The following is a 12,446-nucleotide window of genomic DNA, read 5'->3' as shown; positions in this document are numbered from 1 at the left end:
GCAAAATGATTGAAATGAAGAAAAGAGGAGTCATGTTTTAGAAAGATGTATCTACAAATCTATTCCAAAAGCATAATACCCCAAACGGTTTCATTTGAGTTGATTTGCATTCTTTTCTAAAGACTATTTTTATTTGATATGCAAAATACAAGCTCAACTTTTTAAATAGCTATCAAAGAGAAAAGGAAAATACAGTAAATCCCACATAAAACCCATATTAAAACAAATACAGGTATAAAGATAAAACATATAATACAATACTACATGGGAGGAGGATCTTTTGAAATTACATAATTGACATTTATATAGTTACTTTTATATACTATATCCAAAGGCATTTAAATGAACACAGTCTTGGCTGACTGAGAGGAAATGGGTGGATGCAAAAAAGAGCACAGGTCTTTAAGCAAAGGCCCATGGAAAATCTCCAGGCAGATCCACAAATTCTTTGATACCATGCACAAAATTTTCCACCCATCTATTTATTTATACATATTTTATATGAACAATCTGTAATTTTATTTTATTCTCAAAGGAATATATGATCACAAAAATTTAGGAACCACTACAATAGAAGGTTTCCCACTATAGTATTGTTTTATCTAGAAAAATTCAGTAGGCAAGATCATTAGGTTAAGTGACTGCAATCTATAGAAGAGTAAAAAACTCATTCATAGACCTAGAATTTAGTAACTTTAAGAGGAACCAACCATTTATTATCTTCTTATAACCTGAAAAAAAGAATCATTAAATTACTTATCTGTTATAAATATGAGGGTTATATTACAAATAATTTTATAATATAAAACACCATACTTTGTTTAATATTATCATCCTGATTTTTTAAAAAAATCAAGAAATCAAACAATGACAGTTCTCACCGCCAATTAGGTCCCATAAATCCAGTTGTCCACTGAACATCTGTGCATGCACACCACATTCCTTCCTCTCATTTAAAAGCCTATTCTTTAATGTACGTAAGCTTGATTGACCACAAAATAACTCACTTAATATAAACATAAACTTCATAATTTACAGCATCCTTTTATACACTACAATGTATCTAATACCAAAAATGAATGGTTAAACTCAGTCTATCAAATTTAATGTCTACATTAATACTGCCTTTGCACATGATTATGCTCACTCTCTTGATGCCTGGCATGAGAGCACTATAGTTAAATATAACAATCAGCCCACAATAATACTTATTTGAAGTGACTTAATACCATGCTAAAATGGCATTAGGCCATTTCTACTTATAAAACAAACATGCAGAATATTTTAATATCTCTAGTGATATTTTAACTTTAATGCATATGAGAACATATGCATTTTATATCTCATAAAAATTTGAAATTTCCACCCAAATATATTTTCTAATAATAAGAACATGCAATTCAGTCCAGGATGTTTCACACCACAGCAGGCATATAATGAAATAAGCAGCAAAGCTGTTTTTGAAACACATGCTGATGAAAATTTCATTTAGTTAAAAAACAAACTGAACAACTCTGAAAGAGGTATAGTGCAGTGGTCAAGTTTTAACAAATGTAAATTCACAATTAATTGCATGCTTCCACACATGAGCAAAGTGATGGGAATTTAAATGAATGGATAAATTATCTCAATAGTCAATGTTTTTATTTTTACAAAAAGGCTATTATTGGTTTTATGAAGGTTGTGATCAATTAATGAGATAAAACAAAATTAAATCATGACAATAAAATCATGCTTTAACATGTACACTGGTGATACTCAGATTTTTGGTCTTCGTGTTTAGAAATTTCAAAAAAGATGTTTCATCCCTTTTCTGTATACCTGTTAACTTACTTTTGCAGTCAAAAAGAAAGGGTAAAGCATCACACTGGAATTCTTAAATCAGGTAAAATGTTAAATCAAGGCATGAGTATTTTTAACCTAACTTATTTGAATAGAAATGTTGGCTATTTTTCTATATAGATCTTGAAAGCTCTCAATTTTTTCTCATGAATGCTGCAAAACTTACATTTTATTTCATCTGCCCTATACTTCTACCACTGTTTTGATAAAAGCAATATATGTTTAGGGCAAAAAATTAAACAGGACAGATTCAAGGATATTCTGGGGAGGTAAACCTAATGAAAAAATTAAAAGAGTGGAACTAAGAATACAATGTCATACAGTCAACTTTCAACTTTCTATAGCTATGCTATCTACAACAGTAGTAATTAACCAATGTGGCTATCTAAATTCAGTTAAATAAAATTTAAAATTCAGTTCTCTGGCTGCACAAGTTGCAGCTTGAATATTCAAGAGCACTAGGGGCTAGCGGCTACCAGATTGCATGGTACAAATCTGAACATTTCCATTATCATAAAAAGTTCTACTGAACAATATTGCTTTATTGCATGATATAATGAAAAAGAAAACTAATGATGGCTTGCAATGGGAAGGAAGTAATGTAGGCCAAGCAATAGTCAATTCGTAGCACAACAATATTTGCAAATTATATTAATACTATCAACTTGCAAAATTTATTCTTTTCCCTGTATATCTTCACTTCAAAGACTGATTAAATGTAAGCAAACTGATTTATAGAAAATTCTCCAAAACAGTCAACTTTCAGTCATATATTTTACCATTTAAATATCAAAGAGAAAATAAAGTATTTCAAAAGAACAAGAGTCAATTAATAAAAGTTCCAAACTTCTGCTAGTTACCATCCTCTTCCACAGTCTGGCTGCATATAACTTCCTCACTATTACACCTAGCCAACGACTGGTATACTACCACTCCCCACACCAGGCATTCATGTTGGGCTTCTGGTGTCTGGCAATGAGCTGATACCTTACACTGCCACATTAATGTTTCTTTTGGCATATTCTGACCATCTGATGTCCATGATTACCTTTACTCTTTGAATATTATATTAGAATTCTTCAACTTGCAAAAACTATTTTTCTCAGCTACCTTCCGAATCAAAAAGGTAATAAGAAATAAACTTATTTTAAGCTAGGTACAGTGGTGACCTATAATCCTAGCAAGTAAGGAGGCAGAGGCAGGAGGATCACAAGTTTGAGGCCAGCCTCAGCAATTTAGCAAAACCCCCAGCAATTTAGTGAGATCCTGTCTCAAAATTTAAAAAAGGACTGGGGATCTAGCTCAGTGATAAAGTTCCCCTAGGTTCAATCCCTAGTTCCAAAACAAAAAGAAAAAACAAAGAAAAAAATTATTTTAGGAAAACTATTTCTCTCCTTCTAGTTACTAATTTTCAACATTTAAAATGGTCTTAGACTTACTAAATCCTCACTGAAGAATGGCTATAAAACTTTACAACAGATGCAAAAGAAGGCAAGAAAAACAGAAAAGGGATAACATATCAGGTCTTTCTTATTCTCCAAAGAGCAAGAGGGTACCACCAGCATTACACAAGAAAAGTAGTCCGTTTTACTTTAAAGGTCAACTGGAGTTAAAAAAAAAAAAAAATTTTTTTTTTTTTTGGATAAGTTGGTCCATCTTTCACACAGAATACTTCAGAAAGCCTAAAAAAAGGAGGGTACATTATCTACTACAAGTGGGTAAGACCTCAGGTGTTAAAACTGATGCCAATACTTTAAACATAGAAAGACATCATATTCATAAAAAAGCAACAATTGTTATTAACTGCAAAAATAATCAACAAAGTAATCAAAATTTCCAATACATGAGAAAGTACTGGCTTATTTACTCTCCCCAATGTTCCTATATTAAGCTTTGTTCCACTAAGTAAATGTAAGAAATTTTCAGGTGCCATATATTTTTTAAAAGAACAAGCAAAAGCAAAAGAAATACTTATCATTTTCTTCAAAAATGTGTTACATGCATACTGACAAAATGCAAGCACTAATAATCAGTGTTCCCCCCTTCAAAACATCAGAACTTGCTTGAAATTTTAGTCATGTTGACCTTTAAGTCGTTTAAGCAAAATTTGTTCATTTTCTACATAATTTTGAAGACTTGACCACTGATGTTAAATAACCTTATATATACACAAGATAACATAATCTAAATCTAACACTATACTGCCTTCGGCCACAAAAGCAATAAAGCATTTTCTACCTCTCCACCCCAAAGATCTCCGTTGTGAAGCTGTGAACAATGAACAGAAAGCTGGATTTAGAATTTAATTTCAAAGAGAAGATTCACAACTTGTTAACAAAAGATAAAGCAGTAACTGTGTCCTGTACATAATATAATTATTGAATTAACAGTAAAAAATGTGTTTTTCCCAGTACACATGGTATTTAAACATTCAAGTTATTGGAATTCAGAATTCATCATTGTTGGTGCAGTGCTTAAGGGACCTATACTTTGTTCTATACATTTATGTTTTTAAACAATCCTATTTCTGGTAACTGTTAGAAAAAAAAGGTAAATCAAATTCTCAAGTTTGGGGGCTGGGGATGTGGCTCAAGCGGTAGCGCGCTCGCCTGGCATGCGTGCGGCCGGGTTTGATCCTCAGCACCACATACCAACAAAGATGTTGTGTCCGCCGAGAACTAAAAAATAAATATTAAAAATTCTCTCTCTCTCTCTCCTCTCTCACTCTCTCTTTAAAAAAAAAAAATTCTCAAGTTTGTCTTTTACTGACCCAAATATTACTAAAACTGGGTATCTTTTTCTGTAAATAAACATTATTAGCACTGAATATATTTTTTTCCATTTTTTATTTCTGGAAAATTAAAAAAGAGAAAACTTGTACATATATGATCAGAAGCATGAGACAATATATCTGTTTTTATATAATATGCAATTATGTTATACACACAAATTTTACTCTCCTTTTAAGGAACTCTTTATCTAAAAAGCTCTATCAAACGTCTAAGGCAACATTATCCAAATGAAATACAGGAGCCAAAGTTAAAATATATGTGATTTTAAATTTTTCAGTTGCCACATAAAAAAGTTAAGAAATAAGTAAAATTAATTTTGATAACATGTTATTTAATTCACTATATTCAAAGTAATATCATTTCAAAATGTAATCAATATAAATATTTTAGTGTTTTTTTACCCTAAGTCTTTAAAATTCATTTTATACTTACAGCACATCTCACTTCAGACTAACCACATTTCAATCACTCAACAGGTGCATGTTGCTAATGGCTACTACATGGGACAGCACAAATCTAATTCTTTATTAAACCAATGGCAAAAGTAACTTTTAGAGTTCTATTCTTCCCCTTCTTATGTGAATAATGTTTCTGTTTTCCTTCTCAAGTATGTATAACTGATAAAAACAAAGAAAAACCCTGTCAGAAAAAAAGGCGGGCAGTGATATTACTGAACCATGAATCCATAAATCTGTCCAAAAAATACTACAGGCAAATGTCCAAACAGAAGATAAGTAACATTACATCTGTAATAGAATGAATTCTATTGGTTTAAACCTAATGATCATGTGATCATGTGGAAGACAATCCTAAAATTTATATTCATTGATACAAAACTTCCAGGAATGATTATCATATTTGAGGCATTCTCGCCCTTTGGGTCCTCTAGTTTATCTACGCAATTACTCAGTATGTGTGCTTGACAAAGAATTATACTCTAAATCTGGTATCCTTTATGAACCTTTGTACAATGCTAGGCTACACTTTTTCATAACTATAGGTCTATTTTATTTACCTCTTCAACATTTAGTCTTACCTGATGAACCAGAGTGAGCACTCAAAGTATTTGTTGACTGAATGAATACAGCTAGTATTCAATAAGGCAAAGAACTTCAGTGCTAGAGAAATCAGGCAGTTGACAGAACTTGCTCAGCACACTGTTCAAAGCAGAATCCCCCTCTACAATACTAGCGATATTGGTCACCCATACATTATTTAAAATAAAGACTGCATACATTGATGCCCTACAAAAGCTGGAGGAGTCAGAGCCAAAGACATGTTTTAGCAGTACTGCACTATGTTGAGCTGGCACAATATTCTTAAATAATTTGAATTAACTGCCAATGTTTTCACTTAAAAACCATTACCAGGTTTGTGACAAAATAGTAAATCTGACAATTGGTGCCCTCAATTCCACAAATTCATTTGGTGCCAAGCAGCTTCTGCCCTCTTTGACAAGGCAAGCATTCTAATCCTAGCCACGGCCCACTGTCTCCAACAGGAAGGTCTAGAATCAACTGGCTGCTGGTTTTCCTATAATGGTTAAGCTAATAGGAAAATGCATTTGTATTGTACAATACAATATTTTACAATATATATATACAATATTTCTATTTATACAATATTTCTATACCAAAAAGGTAAAGTGAAAAATTGTTCTGTATTTATTATGCTTGTGACCTAAAATTTTAAGATATGTGACTTAGAGAAAGACATCCTTCTCTGGGGAAAAAAAAAGTTTACATCATTAAAAAGTTACTCCTAATACTATAAGAGAAAGAAACTGACAGAAGGATTAAATTTAAAATCTCAAAGCTCAAACTGGACAGAGCTAAAGCTCTGAGATCTGAAATTTATGGCCATTTAAATACTACCAAGAACATGTTTTTTACCCACCTCAGACCTCAGTACCAAGAATTTTTTGTACTAAGAATTTCAGCATTAGCTGGGTACAATGGCACATGCCTGTAATCCCAGTCAAAATCCCAGCTTGGGGGACTGAGACAGGAGGATTATGAGTTCAAAGCCAGTCTCAGCAAAAGCAAGCAAGACACTAAGGAACTCAGTGAGATCCTTTCTCACAAATACAAAATAAAGCTCTAGATGTGGCTCAGTGGTAGAATACCCCTGAGTTCAATCCCCAGTACCCCCCCCAAAAAGAAGAATTTCAGCAACTCCAGTGATTTTTAAATTACTTTGTAATACGTTAATCCTGTAATAGCTACCTAAGAAAAAGTAACACTACATCAACAGGAAACAATTTACATGTTGGTAATATGATAAAGGTAATCATATATGTGCTCTATATTAAATCAGATCTACTTTATATATTATTACAGAATTCTACTGTTTGTGATGTTCAAAATTCTTATTTTTAAAATGGATTAACAATGGTTAAAGAAAATTCTCAAATGATATCAAATAATTTGTCCATAAATAAAGTTTTCTAGGACTTGCCATTATGTAGTTCCATTTCTAATTCTGCAATATTTATTTGGGTATTACATATATGGATATTTCTCTGGTAAGTATCTCACTAATCCACGGTTTTATCATATCAAAGACACCATAGGGTCAGAATATCCCCTAAATATAGACACAGTTAATAAGAGGTTTATCACAAAGATAGTGTTCAATATATCCAATATATGCTTTAAGGGCATATCAAAAAACAAGAATTCATTTTCATATTTTAACTGAGAGTAATCTCTTATAATTATAGTTTTAGTTTATCCACCTGGAAAAAGTTAACATTTAAAATGATAAAAACAATTTTCTTTCCACAGTTATTCCTAAACATGAAAGTACCTCACCCCAACCCCAACCAAGTTTCTGCCACATACCTGGTCTGCTAATTCTGTCAATTTTATCCATGCTAGGGGAGGAAAGCCGAAGTCGAGGACTGCTCTGATTGGAGTTGTCTGATCCCACTTCATTGAATGAATCATCAAGAGTCAATAAGAGTTCTTTTACACATTTATGACAGATACTATGTTGACAAGGGAGAATCAGTGGGTGGGTAAACAACTCCTTGCATGCTGGGCAAATGAGCTCTCTTTCGATATTCTTAATAGACACCTTAAAATAAAACAAAATCAGAGTCAAAAGCTCACAGAAGGCAATATTTTATCATGCTTATAGCTCTTGTAGAAAAGTATATGCCTTAAAAAAGTTAAGATCTTGGTTTTTAAAAATCTGAAGCTCCCTCAGACTACCCAATTTTATGCCATCAACTATCCTCCAATATCCATAGCTCAAAAGTCAGAATCAAGGGGGGCAGGCACCTGTAATCCCACCTACTAAGGAGGCTGAGGCAGGAGAAGTTCGAGTCTGGCTTGGGAAATGTAGTAAGACCCTGTTTCAAAATAAAAATATAAAAAGGCCAAGGTATGTAGCTCACAGTAGAGCACTTGCCTAACACATGCCACAGCCTAAGCTTAATCCCCAGTACTGGAAAAAGCAAAACTGATCAGACACCAGACAAAAAGAAATATAAGTATAAAAGAAGTTGGCATAAAATATCAGGAGACCATAATAGTCTATCAAAAAATAAAAAGTCATTCAAATCATCATGAATAATTCAATGATTTAGGAACTCGGTAATATTCTAAAAAATTATTTCAATAAAGAAGTTTAAATATGGGCTGGGATTGTGGCTCAGTGGTAGAGTGCTCGCTTAGCACAGGTGGGACCTGGGTTCTATTCTCAGCACCACATAAAAATAAAGGCATTGTGTGTGTCCATCTACAAAAAAGATATTCTCTCTCTCTCTCTCTCTCTCTCTCTGTCTCTCTCTCTCCCCCCCCCCTTTAAAAAAAAGAAATTTAAATATAACACTAAGAACAGATTGTATTCTTACTTGGTACATTAAGTTTTGAGAGTGGCAAATAACAAAAGCCGATAAAAACTAGGCTAGCCTATATGTTCACAGAATCCTAGTTGAAATCTATTTACAAGCGGAATTATCAGCAATTTTTTCACCATTTTTAATATGCTGTAATGCAGTTAAAATGCTTGAAGCTTTCATGCTATATATCAAAGCTGTTACCATAAAAGCACTTAATGAATACTAAAAGGATGCAGAGGACTAAAAGGCACCATTAAAAGTATTTCAATACTATAGACTTATTTTTTCTTTTTTTTTGTAATTTTTTTTATTTATATATGACAGTAGAATGCATTACAATTCTTATTATATATACAGCACATTTTTTCATATCTCTGGTTGTATACATAGTATATTCATACCAATTCGTGTGTTCATACATGTATTTTGGATAGTTATGATCATCACATTCCACCATCATTAATTATCCCATGCCCCCTCCCTTCCCATCCAACCTCTGCCCTATCTAGAGTTCGTCTATTCCTCCCATGTTCCCACTCCCTATTCCAGTATGAATCAGCCTCCTCCTTTATTTTAAATGAGAAACATTTTAGATTCTTATAACTAAAAAGTTAAATGACTTCATATTGCTTTCCCTTCCTTGGCCTATGTGTTTTCTCATGTAACCTGAATTTCAAATGTTATGAATCTATAGTCAGCATCTCTGCGATTTTAATGATGTCCAACATTAAAGGACTCAACCTCATTCAACTCTTAACCTTACAATGATTTCAACTAGTAGAAATACACAGAAGTTAAAATGTAATTAACACACCCATCCTTTTTAACATTTCTTCTTTTTATTTGTTCTTTTTAGATATACATGATGGTAGAGTGTCTTTTGACATACTACATATGCATGTAGTATAATTTATCTTAAACAAAAATATATGCTAAACTATTTCCCTTAAAATGTCAAAGAATTTTAATATTAACACTAGAGACAAATGCTTTTATCACTTTCATTGTAGTGCTCTTGCTGCATCAGTAAAATATTTAATAAAGGCCCATATGTCAGGATTTTAATAAATCTGGAAATGAGATACCTCACCTACAATTCACACCAGATACAGAACATTCAGTTTATCTCATTTCACAAAGAGTTCGACAATAATTCAAAGGAAAATATTGTACTGAACGTCCAAAATTGATTTTGACACCCCATTTGTGTATAAAACAATACCCTTAATTAAGGTTTACCTCTCATTGGAAGAAGATCTAAACAATCATTTTTCTTGTACATGAAGCATTCACTGTCTTGAATTTAGCTTTATAATCACAAAAAAATAATTCTTACACAAAAGAAAAATTAATTGTTCATTTTGTGTTTATTGAAGGAGAAACGATCTAAAAAGAAATGTAATGTGGAGGCTCATTCGCTCTTCAAAGGGGTTCATTGGAAAACTTAGGAATAAGTGTACATGCGAATCTCCAAACAAAAACTCTAGTACCTCGACGGCTGCCAGGGCCCCACCCCGCGAGCCGGCAAAGCCAAACAGCCTTTGCTCACTGCGGCAGCACCTGGCCAGAGTCCGCGGGAGCCCTAAGACGCTCCCAGACAAAGGAGGATGGGTCACGCACCCGCCTCCCTAAAGCGAATTCTCCAGCTTGGATCCCATTAAAGAGCCCTGTCGGATTCCCCGAGGTGCTCAGGTGGGCAATCACCGACCCGCGCCCTCCTCGGGGCCCAGGGGATGACAAGTCCTTCCCTCCCGGCGTGTTTAATCAAGGGCGGGGGTGGCGAAACCAGTGCCTGGTGGGGACAGGCTAGGAGGAAGCGGAGCCACCACACGACAGCCCAGGCTGCTCCGGGAGGAGAGACTCACTCCCGGCTCAGGGTGGAGGGCAGAAAAAGCCCCGGGGTCCCCGCGCGCCGCCACCAGGGCGAGAGGAGGCAGCCCCTGGGCCCTCACTCACCAGAGAGTCTGAAGCATCCCCCTCCATGGTAGCCTTCTGCCAGGTGTCATCAACGGCAGAGTCTCCACACGCTGGCTGGCGGCCCCGAGCAGGGTCTGGTGGGCGGGTCCCCGCGGCGGCAGTGGTACCTCGGTTAGGAGCCGGAGGGCAAGCTGGTCAGCCGGATCCGGCCAGCGGACCGACGAGGCGAGGAACAAGCCGGGGCGGGCAGGCGAAAGCACAGGCGCGGGAGACTCAGCTTTGCTCCCAGCGACGGCCCCGGGAAACCCGCCCCACTGCCGGCGGCGGCGGCGGCTCCCGGACTGCAGCTGGGCCGACCGCCGCGCGGAGACCAGGGCGGGGCGCCTCGGGGGCGGGGCCGGGGCCGGGCCTGGGCGGGGCCGGGGGCGGGGCCGTCGCCCAGGCAACAGCGCCCTCCGCACAAAGAGGGCGGGGCGGCAGGCCCTAGGGAGCGCCGGGGCAGGTGTGAGGGTCCGGGCCTGCGGTGAGTGGGGCTCCGCGTGGGGTCCGGGCGCACTCCGCCTTCACCTCTCCGGCTCCTTAGCCCCTCACTCCCACCCAGGCCGTGACTCCTTGCCCCCTGCCGGGGTAGGAAGCTGCGAGGGGCGGAAGTGAGAGCGGTGGAGCCGAGGGCGGGGCCAGGGCGGGGTCCGGGTATTGCAGTCCTGCGGGGCTGCAGCAGCAGGATGCATCCAGCTGCATCCCTCGCCACCCGCCTGGCGCGGCCCCTGTGCGCTTCCTTTTGCTTTCCCTGCTGGCTTTCCCAAAGCGCGGTTGGAGACACCACGAAAGAGCAACATCTCCTGGCTCTGAGCTCTGAGGAGGGGGCGAGGGCACCGCGGAGCCGCGCTCCGGAGGTGACCAGAGCGATTTACCTCTCACTCCTACCACCACCTGCAAGGCCCATCTTGAGTATTCCGCAACCCCCACCCACCGCAGGTCTACGAACCCTCTTTTCGCTACTTGATTGGTTTTGGGTGGAACTTCAAGTTCCCCTAGTGATCAATGAACACTGCTTTCGGCTTCCTGCCGCTTCTCACCTGGGCGTGGTCTCCTCACGCACCACACGTTCCTGCCCAGTGGCAAGGGTCCGGCCCTCAGGGTAGCAGTTCCGTTCCAGGGTGCAGGCCAAGAATTGAGTTGAAGAGATAGGGGCAAGGGAGTGCCCACAACCCCGCAGCACCCCTTGTTTTTCTCCCCTGAGAACCAAGAGCAGAGGGTCCTGAGCTGCATATGCACGGAGAGACTTAGCGGAATTAATTTCAGCTGCCAAGATTCAGGCACGTTTCCTCTGTCATGTTTCCAGCTCGCACGGAGAATCAGTTAACTTAGGTTATTTGCAAAGTGTATTACTAGATCACACCATTGCTTTTCCAGCTTCCCTTATCTCTTTCAGTATCACATAGAGTCCTAAACTGAGTGAAGGGACCACAGATCTATAGAGATGCATATTTAGGTTTTGAAATGCCTTCCCACTTTAATTTCCTCTTTGGGAGCGTCTCTGCTGTCGCAAGTTCTACCGTCTTCCCACAGCTGAGTCAGCAGCGGTAGCCTCTTCTCCAACCCTGCAGCTAAATGACGGCAGTAGTGTAGAATTGAGAACAGCAAGGAGCTATTGCAATTATCTTTAATGGAACATCCTCAGTTTACAGGTGACGGGTAGAGAGGATAAGCGCCTGACCACTTAATGACTGGGTTATTCTGATTCAGATATATATCGGAAGGTGTTAGACCCCAGAGGGCTTCTTCCTTCCCTCAGGTTCTCAAGAGGCCTATTCAACAAGGAAATGAGGAAAACAGCAAAAGCCTTTGTCATTTGGGTACCTAAATCATTCCCTACGCCAAGTACCTACATACCTACATAGACTTTTTTTTTTAAGGCTCAACCAGTTAAATAAGACTTTCTAATATGACTCTTGGGTTAAATAAATCCCCATCAGCTGTAGTTTCACATCAGAACACCTGAATAGTGTTGTGGGTCTAAAAAATTAAAAGGTAATTTTAATTTA

General features: G+C 37.8%; 1 protein-coding gene across 2 annotated transcripts in view; it reads right to left on the bottom strand.

Annotated features, from left to right (window-relative positions):
• The window catches only part of Trim36 (tripartite motif containing 36), a 37,205-nt gene extending 26,424 nt beyond the window's left edge, over positions 1-10,781 (bottom strand). Inside the window, exons 1-2 of one of the 2 annotated variants that reach the window (XM_078048830.1) lie at positions 10,438-10,781; positions 7,478-7,712 (exon numbers count right to left, since the gene is read on the bottom strand). In XM_078048830.1, coding sequence (XP_077904956.1) covers positions 7,478-7,712; positions 10,438-10,464 — 262 coding nt within the window. In that variant the 5' untranslated portion in view covers positions 10,465-10,781. The remainder of the gene's footprint in view (positions 1-7,477; positions 7,713-10,437) is intronic. The other variant, XM_005339482.4, reaches the window with a different exon arrangement.
• Positions 10,782-12,446: the final 1,665 nt, after the last annotated feature.

The sequence above is a fragment of the Ictidomys tridecemlineatus genome, chromosome 1, assembly GCF_052094955.1.
Source record: "Ictidomys tridecemlineatus isolate mIctTri1 chromosome 1, mIctTri1.hap1, whole genome shotgun sequence".
Classification (NCBI taxonomy): domain Eukaryota; kingdom Metazoa; phylum Chordata; class Mammalia; order Rodentia; family Sciuridae; genus Ictidomys; species Ictidomys tridecemlineatus.
This window is presented reverse-complemented; position numbering and strand designations above follow the sequence as displayed.